The sequence below is a fragment of the Saccostrea echinata genome, unplaced genomic scaffold, assembly GCF_033153115.1.
Source record: "Saccostrea echinata isolate AGI-Se365-2 ecotype Australia unplaced genomic scaffold, CSIRO_AGI_Sech_v1 ptg000008l, whole genome shotgun sequence".
NCBI lineage: Eukaryota > Metazoa > Mollusca > Bivalvia > Ostreida > Ostreidae > Saccostrea > Saccostrea echinata.
Window position 1 is genome coordinate 2,307,233 of NW_026889757.1, and position 14,789 is coordinate 2,322,021.

Genomic DNA, 14,789 nt, shown 5'->3' on the forward strand with positions numbered 1-14,789 from the left:
CTACATGAGAAGAAGAAATTAAACACTTGCTGTGGCCTCTGTGCACCTCTGGAATTTCCGGGGGTCCATCATGTTTTATATGCCCTGTTCACAGATCATTGCATTGTTCGTAGTTTTTTTTTTTTTTTTTTTTTTTTTTTTTTTTTTTTTTTGAGATCGATCTATCACTGTTCGTTATCTCACCTTTTTCATTGTCGATCTAAATGTGATAACTGGGAAATCTCGTCTATCTTAACTGAGCTTTCCATTATTATTTTAAATTCAAACTTGAAGATTTTAAGAGGCAATTATTCTATAAAGAATGCATTTTCTCCAAAACTAATAAAACAAATCAGAATCGATTTTAAAAAATATAATTGAAAAAAAATTCAGTCTTCTCCTTATTTCGATTATCTTTTTTTATCAAGGGGGGGGGTATAACTATTCATATTTTTAATTTGAAGATACTCTTTGAATTTCCAATTTTTTTCTTGGAAATCAGGAGTGTTTTAAAATAATGTTCATCACTGTAGATATATATTTGTTTTCTTCTCAATTATTTAACATGATGTCTGAGGTTTTAAATTTTGTTATTATCAGATTCACAATATTGTATAGCTGAGGCTAGGAAGGAAAAAGTTTTGAATTGTAAACATTTTCTGCGCACACACTACCCAGTAAGAATAATCTAGGAACGAACTACCTTTGACGTTTACCGGTCTCGCCATCAACTTCCGGTTGTTAGAACAATATGGCACAAAAGTCAGAAAAAGATGCTTCCACTTTGTCTGATCGATTCGCAGAGTTGAACAAGTTTGCAAAGAATCAGGATTATGCTAAAGCTTTAAAAGTAGCTAATAGAAGTAAGTTAAAATAAGGGAGTTATTGAGATATGAGGATCATTGATATTCAACTCGAATTTTCTCCATCCACTCAACGTCACCCATTATAATCTTTGAAAAGTTTTACGGCTTTAAGGATTTTTTTTTTTTTACAAAAATATAAAAAATATTCATAACATTACAAGTTTCTAGGGAAAATTTTCAGTTTATTTCTCTATTTGAAACAAAATAAAATTGTTTTGAGTGCATAGATAGATCAGGTTGGGCACATACCACCAAATCAGGGTTTCAAACTAACTTGTAATCCTTGATAGCCATGTGGTCTACTGAACCTTGCAATTCTGGGACCCACATCAAAATTTATTCGCCCACAGATTATCAGACCTTCTATTGAATATAAAAACAACAATCCCATTTTTCGTTTTTAGCTCACCTGAGCAGAAGGCTCAAGTGAGCTTTTCTGATCACTTTTTGTCCGGCGTCCGTCTGTCTGTCTGTAAATTTTTAACATTTTCGACTTCTTCTCAAGAACCACTGGACCAATTTCAACCAAACTTGCCACAAAGTATCCTTGGGTGAAGGGGATTCAAGTTTGTTCAAATGAAGGGCCACACCCTCTTTCAAGGAGAGATAATAAAGAATTAGTGAAAAATTAATAGCATCTTTTAAAAATCTTCTTCTCAAGAACCACAGGGCCAGGAAAGATGAAACTCATGTGGAAGCATCCTCAGGTAGTGCAGATTCAAATTTGTTCAAATCATGACTCCCGAGGGTAGGGCAGGGCCACAATGGAGGATCAAAGTTTTACATAGAAATATATAGGAAAAACCTTTAAAAATCTTCTTCTCAAGAACAGCAAAGCCATGATGAGTCATATTTATATGGAAGCATCCTCAGGTAGTGTAGATTCAAGTTTGTTCAAATCATGACCCACAGGGGTAGGGCGGGGCCACAATGGAGGATCAAAGTTTTACATAGAAATATATAGGAAAATCTTTAAAAATCTTCTTCTCAAGAACACCAAAGCCATGATGAGTCATATTTATATGGAAGCATCCTCAGATAGTGTAGATTTAAGTTTGTTCAAATCATGACCCCCCGGGGGTAGGGTGGGGCGACAATGGAGGATCAAAATTTTACATAGAAATACATGTATATAGGAAAAATCTTTAAAAATCTTCTTCTCAGGAACAGCAAAGCCCTGATTGGTCATCTTTATATGGAAGCATCCTCAGGTAGTGTAGATTCAAATTTATTCAAATCATGACCCCCTGGGGTAGGGTGGGACCACAATGAAGGATCAAAGAATTACATAGAAATATAGGAAAAATCTTTAAAAATCTTCTTCTCAGGAACAGCAATAGCCTTGATTGATCATATTTATGTGGAAGCATCCTCAGGTAGTATAGATTCTATTTTGTTCAAATCATGACCCCCTGGGGTAGGGTGGGCCACAATGGAGGATCAAAGTCTTAAATAGAAATGTAAAGGAAAATATCTTCTGAAGAAGAACTGCAAAGCCATGATTAGTCATTTTGATATGGGAGCATCCTCAGGTAGTGTAGATTCAAGTTTGTTAAAATGATGACAATCGGGGATAGGGTGGGGTCACAATGGGGGATCGAAAATTTTACATAGGAACATATAGGAAAATAGCTTATTCTGAAGAACTGAAAATCATGTTTAGTTATTTTGATATGGAAGCATCCTCAGGTAGTGTAAATTCAATTTTGTTCAAATGATGACCTCCGGGGGTAGGGTATGGCCCAATGTGGGATTGAAAGTTATACCTAAGAACATATAGAAAAAATATTTCTTCTCAAGAACAGAAAAGCTATGTTTAGTCATATTGATATGGAAGCATCCTCAGGTAGTGTAGATTCAAGTTTGTTCAAATGATGACCCCTGGGATAGGAAGGAGCCACAATGGGGGATCAAATTTTTACAAAGGAATATATAGGAAAATTTTTTTAAAATCTTCTCAAGTACAACAAAGCCATTTGTTATATTGACATGGAAGCAACAACAGGTAGTTTAAAATTCAAGCCCCCTCCCCCGGTAATCTTTTCAATACTGAACTGATTTGTGCTTTTGCCTAGCCAATGTGCTCAGGTGAGCGATGTAGCCCATGGGCCTCTTGTTTTTTATCATGTGCTTTGTGTTTTTTTTCTATCCGTTGTAACATTATGCATGACTTATCTAAATTTGAAGTGGAACTCTTCTGTTTATGAAGATTGATATGATCATTCAATATCATATATAGGTTGCACAACAGTATTAAATTTTGCTATATATTCTTACCAAAAATGCACAACTTTGAGTAGGTGGTATTAACTGAAAACAAACTTTTGAGAAGTTTCCTTTTCAAATCTTGTAAAGCAATTCTTTATAAAGATTTTAGTACCAAAAAATACATAGCCATCCAGCAAGGCACGCAAGTTTGTTTCGGTTGAAGTCGAGCAGGTGCTTGAAAATCAAGTCCAGGACCTAATCACTCCCCACTCAAATACAGTATATAGAAAAATCAGCACGCCCTAAATTATAATGAATCTAGTCAATACAGGAAGTTTACATGTTGTTTTTCATCTCATAAAAAAATTCAGCTCCAGTCTCGTGTTCAAATGCCCGAAACGGAAGGGAAGATTCAGGAATTATTTTGCGTCAGCCATGATTTGACGTGAACCTCAAGTGAAATACTGTTATAACACCTATAGAGCACATGGCACATTTTCATTCACAAATAACAACAGTACTTTTTGGTTTCTTGGGCTCATTGACCTGTCGATGCCACATTGTGCCCGACACAATCACTTAGATGCTTTATGTATAAGTACTTCTTACGGGTAATTATAAAGCACTTTACTGATTACGAAATTTTTCACGAGAAAAATACCAAACATTCAGACAAAATTGAAAAACAAATAATTATTATCGTAAATTTTCTAATCGCCATGTGGGCAACTTGAACGTAATTTTAAGTCACCCACATGGAACATAATTCGCAAATTGCGAGTGGGCAACTGTTAATTTCAAACCCTGCAAATGGTGGTTTTAACCCCTGTTTTGTGGTCAATGGCCCATATCGGATTCGGTATTTACTGACCATTTGGGAGAGAAAAATCTTATTTTTTATTCCATAGAATAGTGTGAAATGGTGCATAATTTTAACTTGTGTGGAACATTTTTGTAAAAATATAGACATTATCTGTGCTCTGAAAGAAAAAAAGTTAGATATTCAACACAGAATTTTTTGCGCAGTGTCATTAAAATATTTGACAAAATTGTCGCCTACGTAAACAAGTGCAATGTTTCTCTGTTTTCACTTAAAAAATACCTCCTTCCTGAACGTTGTTGCATATGTCGATCATGTTTTTTACATTTTATTTCTATCATCCAGGCAACCAATCAAATAATTTAAACCAGTAAAAAAATGATGATCATTTTGGAACCTTGTCAAAAGTCTGGTTTAACTACGGAGGCACATTAATGTCAATATTCAATAAGGAAATAAATGTAAAAATGAGAATTCGCTTTTATATGGTTTTATTTTGTACGCTATGGCTTTATTCTTTATAAAAATAGGATACACGGTGAGACCATGATATAATTATTGTTTCAAAGTGATGTTCTTGAAATAAAAACAAGAATAATTGCAACTGTCACTTTGTAAATCTTTTATTCAAAATAATTTATTAAATATATTAGATTTTCAGAAACAAGGTTAAAAACTAAAAACTGACAGTTCAAAAATATAAGGTCAGATGTCCAAATTCATATCCAAAAAAATCAGTGATTTGTTGTCATAATGCAGAAAATCCAGGTTGTATTACATATATATTTTATTAAGATTAACATGGAGAGCTGATCAGTCATTGTCTTTGATGTCACATGGTCACGTGATCAATATTTAATTAACTTGGATTTTTAATTCAGGAGTTTTCATTTTAATCGATTAGCATTTAATTACCGAGATATATCCACAGTAAAAACACAAATATTCTGTGACTATAAGGAATGTAATACACGAAAAAGAGCAAAAATGAACAAGAATTTAATATTGTAATATATTGCAATTATTTGTCGTTGATAATTCCATTAACAGTATGCAATTCCTCATCTCTCTATTACTGAATTGTCGCCTAGGAAGTCAGAGCAGTATTTTGTTGAAATCCGATTGAAATATGCACATCGCCGTATTTGAATTTCAACTCTCAACATTGCTTGAAATATGCATACAACAATGTTTATTGAATTTGGTATTGTAATAAACAAGGTTGTAGGTAATATTTTTCATAAAATTATGATTTTTTTAAGAGCTTGCGATAAGTCCTTTAATTTAGTAGAATATAATTATTTTAGGTTTTAAATGAAGGATACTTTTATTTTTCCAACACCAGTCTGTCTTGTATACAGAATTTTACCCGACCAGACCTATTGTTTTGTAGACTCAGTCAGTTAGACAAGCCCTAGTGTCAAACCTTGGTTAGAAGATGTTATTTTGCAAAGATAGGCATTATCCCATTTAGTATATTTTAGCTAGGTGAAAAAATCAATGATTCTTTTATCATTATTATATTATATCCAAATATTAAGTGTAATATTCTATGTTCTTTATTTATGTTGTATTGGTTTTCGTTTCAGTTGTACATGAAAATCCAAAGAATGAAACTGCCTTTCAGTGCAAGATTGTTTGTTTGATCAAACTAGACAAATTTGATGAGGCTCTGACCCAAATTAATAAGAATAAAGAATTGACGAGGTATAGTATTATGGCAGAGAACACAAAGATATAACTCATTCATACCAGACTACGGCAACATTTTTTTTTTCATAATCATCATCAGCGATATTAACAGTTTTCATTTTGTATTATATATTGTGCTTGTAATCTAGCATGTCATTAAATGGTAATATTTTCTACTACAGTTATGTAGCATTTGAAAAGGCATATTGTGAATACCGTCTGAATAGAACAGAGGAAGCCCTAAACACACTGAGAGGAATATCTCAACCAGACACTCGAACAAAGGAGTTATTAGCTCAAGTGGTCAGTTATTTTCCCTGAGACTTTGATCAATCTCTATCATCACATGATTATCTTATGCAGTTTAACTCACGTTTTATTCTTGTTTTAGCTATATCGTCTTGAGGAATATCAGGAATGCTATGACCTGTACAGGGATGTCATTAAAAACTCTGAGGTGAGATCAGTGTATTTAATTTCCATTTGTACAGAACAATGAAACATATGTAAACTATCTGCACAATTTTTAGCATGATGTGTATTCATTTATTTCAGGCTTAATAAAATGATACCCTTTAATATTTATATTTTGAAGGATGATTATGATGAAGAGAGGCAGACCAATCTCTCGGCTGTCATTGCTTCACTGCAGCTCTGGGAGGGGAAGAATATGGTGAGATTGTACAAAAAGACAGTCTAGACATGCACAAAGAATTTAGTAGGGATGAATATAGCCAAAATTTTGTATTGTTATACATCATGATTTTTTCAAAAAAGATTTCTAGTTGTGGTGATGTCACACAGAAATGACAATAAAAGCAAAGCCCCATTTATGATCAAATTTCCTTCATTCCTTTTGTTCTTTTAATGTTTGATCAACTTGTGTTACTGAAGATGATACAATAAAACTTTGATGTCAACATGAGTAGTCAAACCTTGTACAATGTACCAGTATCTTGAACTCAATTAGGTGACCATAACAAATCTGAGAATCTTAGAGTGTGAAACACTGAGTTGAGACTGGAATTCATCATAAAATTAGAATTGAAGATTTACTTTGACATATTTCTGGTATTCAGTGTATCAGGGTGCAAGATACCAAAGTTTCACTGTATTCACTATCAGCATGTTAGCTACAATTATATTCTTCTTTAATTTGTTGTAAAGGATGACCCAGGTTTGGAGGAGAACTCATATGAGCTATGTTATAACATGGCTTGTTACCTCATTGGGAAAGAGGATTACAAAGGAGCAGAAAAAAAGCTGAAGAAAGCTGAAGGTAAGAATGCTATCATCATTGTAGATGGATTTTATTAAACCCTTTTTTAATCTTTGTTGGAGATTTCAGTATTTATCAATACTTTTTTTAACAGAACTTTGAATCTTTCCTATAACTTATTACAAACCATTAATATTTTACAGATTACTGCAAGCAGAGCTTTGAGGATGACCCTGATGTAACTGAGGAGGAGATTGAAGAGGAACTGGGCATCATCAGGTAACAAAAAGGTTTTTATTAAAGTCTCTCATTTCTTGCATGATTTTTTAAAAATTAAATGCAAATAATATTATACATTTTTGTTCAAAATGATTTTGATTTTTTTCATGTATGATACATTGATGTTATTAACTACCATCACATTTATCAAGCACAATATTTATCAATGATTTTATTATTTAAAAATGACATCTGATCTTTAGGGTTCAGCTGGCATTTGTTTTGCAAAAACTTGGCAGAAATGAAGAAGCTCTGCAGCTGTACAACCAGGTTCTCAAAAGCAGGTATCCAAGGAAGACTTCTTTAAAAATTGATTGTTTAACTGATAATTGCTACACAATTCTGTCAAAATAATTAATAAAAAGCAAATTATTTAAAATGTGCCTCATTTAAGATTTATAATCCTGTATTTTTTTTGTAATTTTTATATAAATATTTAGACCAGATGACATTGGCCTTTTAGCAGTAGCATCCAACAATGTTGTCACCCTGAATAAGGTAAAATTTGAACAATGACCAACTTCCTTTAAGTTTTGATATAAATTTCTATCCAGCCCCCAAAAAACAGGTTTGTATTAATCATTTTATGTGATTTGGACAGGATCAAAATGTATTTGACTCCAAAAAGAAGATGAAGCTTGCCACAGGAGACAACTTGAAGCAGAAATTGACGTCTCGTCAGAAATGTTCAATAAACGTCAATCAGTGTCTACTTCACATGTACACAAATCAGGTGAGACATTCTCCTCAATCATTTCTCCATATTATATACTTCTCACAAATACCTACTAAAGGTCTATCACTTAAGGGTAACCTGGCACTTGAAGAACCGAACTTTATAGGTGTTAATAATAGGTACAGAAAAGCAAAGCACAATTTGATTAGTTGATCTGTGCTTATGCAGCAATATTTAAACGGTCATTATTACGGGTGTCAGTGTGTATATAAGAATACCTCCACTTTCAATTAAGTAAGGTCTTGTTTCCATAGGTACATGTATATCATTTAACAAGAGAATGACCTTAAACTTAAAATAAAATTAATAAAGTGGAAAATCATTGGTGCATAATGAATTTTACTTGTGCTAAAGGTTTTAAAATTAATTGTGTGCCAAATGTTTTTAGTTTATTGTAATGAAAAAAAAAATTCCAAATGAAATGTAAGCAGTGTGTACACACAAAATTTATGCTGTTATTGTGTATTTTAAGGGTGAGCAATGTCACAGCCTTGCAGCCAAGCTGAAGAAGCAGTACCCTGATATGGCCTCCCCCGTACTGATAGAAGCTGCTCAGTTTGTGAGGGAGAAGAAAACGGAGGAAGCTAAGAACCTTCTCAATGTAAGTGTTAGTGGGAAGGGACCGTTCACTCACTAGATACTGTTGAATTATGATTAATTGTGGGCAAGAACATTAACCCCCACATACATTGATTCATCATTATCTATTGATTGAATGGTCCACAACAGCAAACTACAAAGGTATATCAAGAAAGTTTCAAATAATAATTCTTGCACATCATTGTTTTAATTATGAACCAGATGATTTAATTAGTTTTCTGTTAATAGGAGTATGCAAAGAGTCACCCAGACAAGGCCCTGACCACTAAATTAGTGATGGCTCAACTGTACCTTACTCAGGGTCATGTGTATGAAGCCTGTAACTCACTGAAGTCATTGGGGGATCTAAGATACAAACCAGGGGTGGTAGGTCTTTATTTCACATTTAATATATAGCTTAACAGGCACTAGATATTTTCAACTTTACTTTTGAAGCCAGAACATGCTTGATTGTTTGGGTTTTTTTTTTTTACTGAAATTTGTTTTGTAAAATAGATGTATTTTATTGTTGGATCACATTAAATAGTATTTTAAGCTGTTTTCATTTTATCTTCTATAGAAGAAATACTCTGTGAACTCTCTACCATTGGCTCATAAATTCACCTCTGTTATTGGTTTGCATATACATGTATCGATACGATTAGCACAGTAAAGTGCATTTGTTTTAATTCATTATAATTAGATATTTGAAATAATTGTTATCTTTAGAAGTTAGTTGTTCCTTAGTTTATCTAGAGCTATAACTTTAATTTGAATTGATCCTTGGAATATCATTTTTTTTTTTTTTACTTCATGTGAAATATCGAGACCTGAGCCCAATGCAGAGATGTGTGAGAGAGAAACAAATGAAATTTTGTAAAGGAGATTGGCAAATACTATTATGTATAATGAAGTAAATTCTTTGATAATAACTCTCTGGACCTACTGTAGGTATCAGCCTTAGTTACTCTGTATCTGAATCAAGAAGACAAGGACTCGGCTTCTGAAGTTCTGGTTCAGACTGTGGACTGGTACAACAAGAACCAGGTAAGATTCCTCCTGGTTTGAGTTTTTTGGAAAGTTTGAGTTTTAATGATAGCCTCGACTCCTTTTTGAGATATGAATATGTTGATGTCTCTGTTATTCCAGCCTCAGTCACCCTCTCTTCCTGTTCTTATGCGAGCCAATGCTGACTTCCAGTTGAAAAATGGAAGTCCTCAACAGGCTGCTAAAATGTTAGAAGAGCTGAGAAAGTAAGGATTTGTTTTTTCATTCTTTGTTGTCTTCAAATGATAAAAATTATGTTTTTTGCATTTATCATAAATTTGAAGTTATAAATGAGAATGTCATAATACATCTTGCAAAACTCTACATGTATTATGTAAGCTATACAGGTAGATGTACCGTGTATTAAACAAATAGATATTTTGTTTGCCACAATTTAACAATTTGATAAAAACAAACATACATGTACAAAACAGGTTTTTAAACAACAATAAAGAATTATGTTATTGTTTTATAGGAAGAAACCCGATGATCCTAGGATTCTGGCTCAGCTGATTACTGCCTACTCCCAGTTTGATCCAGAGAAAGCTAAACTGTATCCTTGTTGTGTTATATTTAATACTGTACATTCTATAAGAGAGAGAGAAAGTCTGTTTGATAGATCCATATTCTTACTTATTGATAGGGATACAAGCTTATTTACTAATCAGATGGATATAATTTATTCATGTATGTGCAAATTACTCATTTTTTCTTTCTATTTTAAAACATATCATAGTACATGTTTTGATGAAGTATTTAAAGTATAATATTTTAAAATAGATAAGAAAGATGTATAATTTGAATGTATGTGTATACAGGTATATCGGAAGTATCTGAGATATACATATGTTTTCACCCCTTATGAGCCTTAGAAGCTTCTTAATTTGATGCCAAGTTTCCTTAACCCTCTGTCAGGGTCAGTAAAGACTTACCGTCCGTTGAGAAGATTGCTCAGGACATTGACGTGGATCAGCTCGAGTCCTCCTTCAGCACACTTGGCCCTAAATATATGAAGAAGAAAACGGACACAGCCCCATCACCTGGACCGTAAGTTTCTACATTTATCTTCACGTGACTCAGTGTTATTTAACATGATCTGGAAAATTGAGTGATCTGCTCTTGTTTATTAAAATAATTATTGCTATAATTTATGTGAATGGTGGATATACACATAGAAGTTATAGATGATTTCTCAACAAGACGACATAATTTACAAATTTTTGTTGAAGTTTGAATTTAATTCACAAAATGAATTTGAATTTTTTTTTTACATTTCTGTAAGAAACTATCTTCTCCCCCCTAAACAGTTTGGGATTTCTTTGGTGTTAATTTGCAATAAGATACATGTATGGAAGTTGTGTATGATTTATAGATTAAATACAAAATTTATATAAAATGCTATATATTGTGATCAGAGAAAGTTCACAAATTATCCCCCTCCCATTCAATTTTCTTTTAATCTCATAATACATATACATGTATAAGTAGTTTTTCATATATTTTTGTAATAATTTCATTCCTTCAAGTTTGCACAAATACTCCCCCATCTGTAGTGTTGGTAAACAAAACTGGCAACTTTTACTCATATGAAAATCTCCTTGTTTACTGTATACATGTACATTAATATATCTTATTATTTTGTAGGGCTGGTGATGTGATTGTCAAGAAGAAGAAAAAGAAGAAGAAGAAGGGTAGGTACATAGGTACCAAGAATGCTTGGAAAAAAATGAGGATGCTATTTAGTCCAGACTTAGAAAACATACTGGGCGTAGATCATGTTCATAGGATTAAATTATTCATATACAATTGTGCATGTAGGTAAGGAGAAAGTTTTGAATATATGGATTTTTTAAATGTCCAAATTATTAAGCTGTTTACTATTACGGAAATTCTCTAATATTTATCGCAGATTTTTGTTTTAAAATACAGTATACGTATTGGTTTCCGAAAATTACATTTGTGTTATGCTCCAAATTTTATTTATTTTTTTTTGTTGGTTATATTAATACTTTAGTAATGATAAAGATATACTTGAAAACCTAAATTAGACTAATATATAATTATTCAGAATGCCATTTATGCATGATACATGCTAACAAAAAGGAAATTAACATAACTTAAGAAATGAATGTAATATTTTTTTCTTTGACCGAAGTATCAAAGAAAAATTTGGAAGTAGCGCATTGATGAAAACGTTTTCCGCCCAAATTTTTCTTTGATACTTCGGTCAAAGAAAAAAATATTACTTTCATTTCTTATCATTTAATTATGATTTAAAAATAATAAAATGAAACTTTCTTTCACTTTAATATTTAATTTACGCATCAAAGACTGTGCGTAGGTATACAACACAACAACGTTGCTGAAACTCAAAATGGCTGAATGTATAGATCTACGCGCATTGATGAAATTTTTCGTCCAAGTTTCTTTGATACATCGACCAAAGAAAAAATTATAAGATTTATATCTTCTCGTTTAATATTTATCTTTCAATGATGAATTTTACCTGAGAATGAATGACTGTCCAACATACAGGCCTACCTTAGTTAGGCTACCTAAATTTTCAGATGCATAGTAATACATAACGAAGAAACAACGTTCTCAAATATTGTCGTGTCATTACCAGCACTTGCTAACAATAAGTTTTAACACCAAAAAACTTAACTGTCGTGTTATTAATTTTTGTGATATCCCAATGGGTATATTTTCCCTGGTAAGCTGATATATCTTTAGGTTCGTAAATGCAAAGGGAAACTACTCAAATATAACCCTAACAATTCTTTCTAGGTCACAGAAATTTTGGATTTCATTCGCGCATCTCTTCATCTGAATTTCAAACCGAACAAATAAATACTATCACAACCTGTTCATGCATAACACAACATGCTGTAAAATCTATAAGAGTCGGTTGCCGACTGTTTAACATTGAAAGAATTCCGTCCTCGCTCAGTGTCGTTTTTCTCGTGCATTCATTTCCTAAGAATTTACAGATTAACGACATTTCCCCGCTTTGGTAGCATAAAAAACATTTCTTCACAGTTCTATTGTTCATACCAGTTATCACAAAGACAAACATTTAACATACGTATGATGATTTCTTTCCTTCTTTTCCGCAACTGCATTGTTGTCATGCAGACGATCATTTGTTTAGTAAAGGGGGATAATTCGAAAAGAAACAAAAGTAGAAAATAACTCAGGAACGTAACGGACAAGTTTTGAAATTCAGGAAAAGAGAGTAAAAGTATTTCATTTTTCTTTCACAAAGTAATTTAGAAGCGGGAAATATACATGAAAAGCCAGCTAAAGTAGTTCCGGCTGCTAAGTGCAAGTGAACTCCAGATTTTATTGATGCAGTTATCAAAAGAATTTTTTATCCAATCAGAATCAATTATTTTATAGAAATTAAATGATAATAAGAACCATTCACATCTAAGTTATCTACTGTACATTAGAAAATTAAAATAATGTTTTGCCAACAATGAATTAGGGACGAACAGTTCAAATTACAGAGATAAAACATTTAATTACTGAAAACTGCTGAATAGGGTAAACAGCTCTGAAATTAATGTATATATGAATGTGGTATACACAAGTATATGTATGTTACAGAAGAATCAAACACAGTCAAATTACTCAATATGTTAGATAATGATTTAACCTTTATTGCATTTGTTTAAAACTTCCACATTTCTTCATATTATCATACTGTAATTTGCTATTTCAAGCAAGAAAAACTGCAAACATATCCCTAATAATGATACTGACTATAATGAATATATAGAATGTATATAAAACAAGATATAAAAATTTAACAGGTAAAATGCCTAAGAATCCTGATGCTGAGATAGACCCAGAAAGATGGCTGCCTAGGAAGGAGAGATCGTATTATAGAGGAAAGAGAAGGGACAAACGCAAGGAAATTGGTAATGTAGCCTATAGAGAATTCTGTTGTGTTCTTTGTTTCAAAAATATTGATTTGGAGTGTTCTTTGGATATTATATGTGTTTGTCTCATCATTATCTTTTTCTGCTTAGGTAAAGGTCCACAAGGTGCCACCAGTGGAATTACTGACAGTCTGTAAGTATAAACTGTATCTGAATTTCATCATCAACACTAACAGTGTTAATTGGAGTACAACAAGATTTATACTTCTTCAAGGATGTAGATTGACTAGTATATCTAATCTCACTGATTTACAGGGATGCCAGTAAGACCCCTGGAAGTGACTCAAGCTCACCAAAACCGAGCACTGCCACCACAACTAGCCCCACCACCGCCCCATCCCCGGCCCCAGCTGCTCAGGGCCCCCGCCAACAGAAACCAGCCCAAGCACAGAAACGGAAAAAGAAGGGGGGCAAGGGAGGAAAGTGGTGATTCTAGTCTTTATCAGAAGAATGAAAGAATTGAAAAGGAATCTAATGTGAATAGGAATTTTCTGATAAAATAACTTTTGACAGAAATTTAAAAAAATCATTGATATCCTGGCAATAAAATATCTATCTTCAAATACTTGTTGATTGTCTTTTTTTGTACCTTACCATTATTTGAAAATTTTATGAAACTGCATAATATATTTTACACATTAAAACTTTAGTAAGTCATAAAATGGCCCTGGGCATATAGTGTTACCCTATTCCGTCGTTCCTTCATCATTGACCATCCCTTCACTATCTCAGCAACAGTTGCACACATTCAACTCAAATTTGACATACGGATATGTCATAGGAATACGCAGGTCAACTTCGAGTTTGGTCCTGGTCTGATGATTTTTAATGGAGTTATCCCTCTTGAACCTAAATTGATTGTAATTAGGTTTTACATCCCGTTCGAGAAATTTTCACTCATATTAAGACGTCACCATATAGCGGTGAAGGGCTTCAAATTTAGACCTTTACTCGGCACTCAGGACCATTGAGTAGTGTGAGGGTTCTTTATCATGCCAACGTCTACAGTGACACGGGGCCTCGGTTTTTAAGGTCTCATCTTTAAGACCCTCAGCTTTCACTTCAAAGTGCCGAGCGCTTGACGAAGGAACAGTTGCTACCTATTTTCTATCGCCTTAGGTCAGTCGCGTCCGTGATTCGAACACACGACCTTCCCATCACAGAGCGAGCGCTCTACCGACTGAGCTACCGTGACGGTTTCTTGAACTTTCTAGAAAAAAAATAAGAAATTTTCTGTTGCCGCTCTCTTACTTTTGTAGGGATATATGTATAAGGTTGAAATCGCATATGGAGGTATTTAACCAGAAAATACAGGTCAAGTTCGAGAAACAAATTTAAAACTAAATATGGCATTTGAAATTTTGGCTGCCTGCGGGGGCATTCGACACATCTAGTTTAGTATTGTTTCAAAAATGACTAA

At 33.1% G+C, this 14,789-nt stretch overlaps 1 protein-coding gene across 1 annotated transcript; it reads left to right on the forward strand.

The window, feature by feature from the left end:
• Positions 1-683: 683 nt before the first annotated feature.
• On the forward strand, positions 684-13,932 carry LOC133180925 (signal recognition particle subunit SRP72-like). Its single transcript, XM_061315378.1, has 20 exons — positions 684-842; positions 5,463-5,580; positions 5,748-5,868; positions 5,957-6,022; positions 6,161-6,238; positions 6,733-6,844; positions 6,988-7,063; positions 7,267-7,347; positions 7,504-7,561; positions 7,665-7,796; positions 8,272-8,400; positions 8,628-8,765; positions 9,330-9,425; positions 9,528-9,631; positions 9,901-9,978; positions 10,341-10,472; positions 11,070-11,116; positions 13,241-13,348; positions 13,460-13,502; positions 13,625-13,932. Exons 1-20 carry the CDS (start codon positions 731-733, stop codon positions 13,797-13,799), a joined length of 2,004 nt encoding a protein of 667 aa, XP_061171362.1. The 5' UTR covers positions 684-730; the 3' UTR covers positions 13,800-13,932.
• Positions 13,933-14,789: the final 857 nt, after the last annotated feature.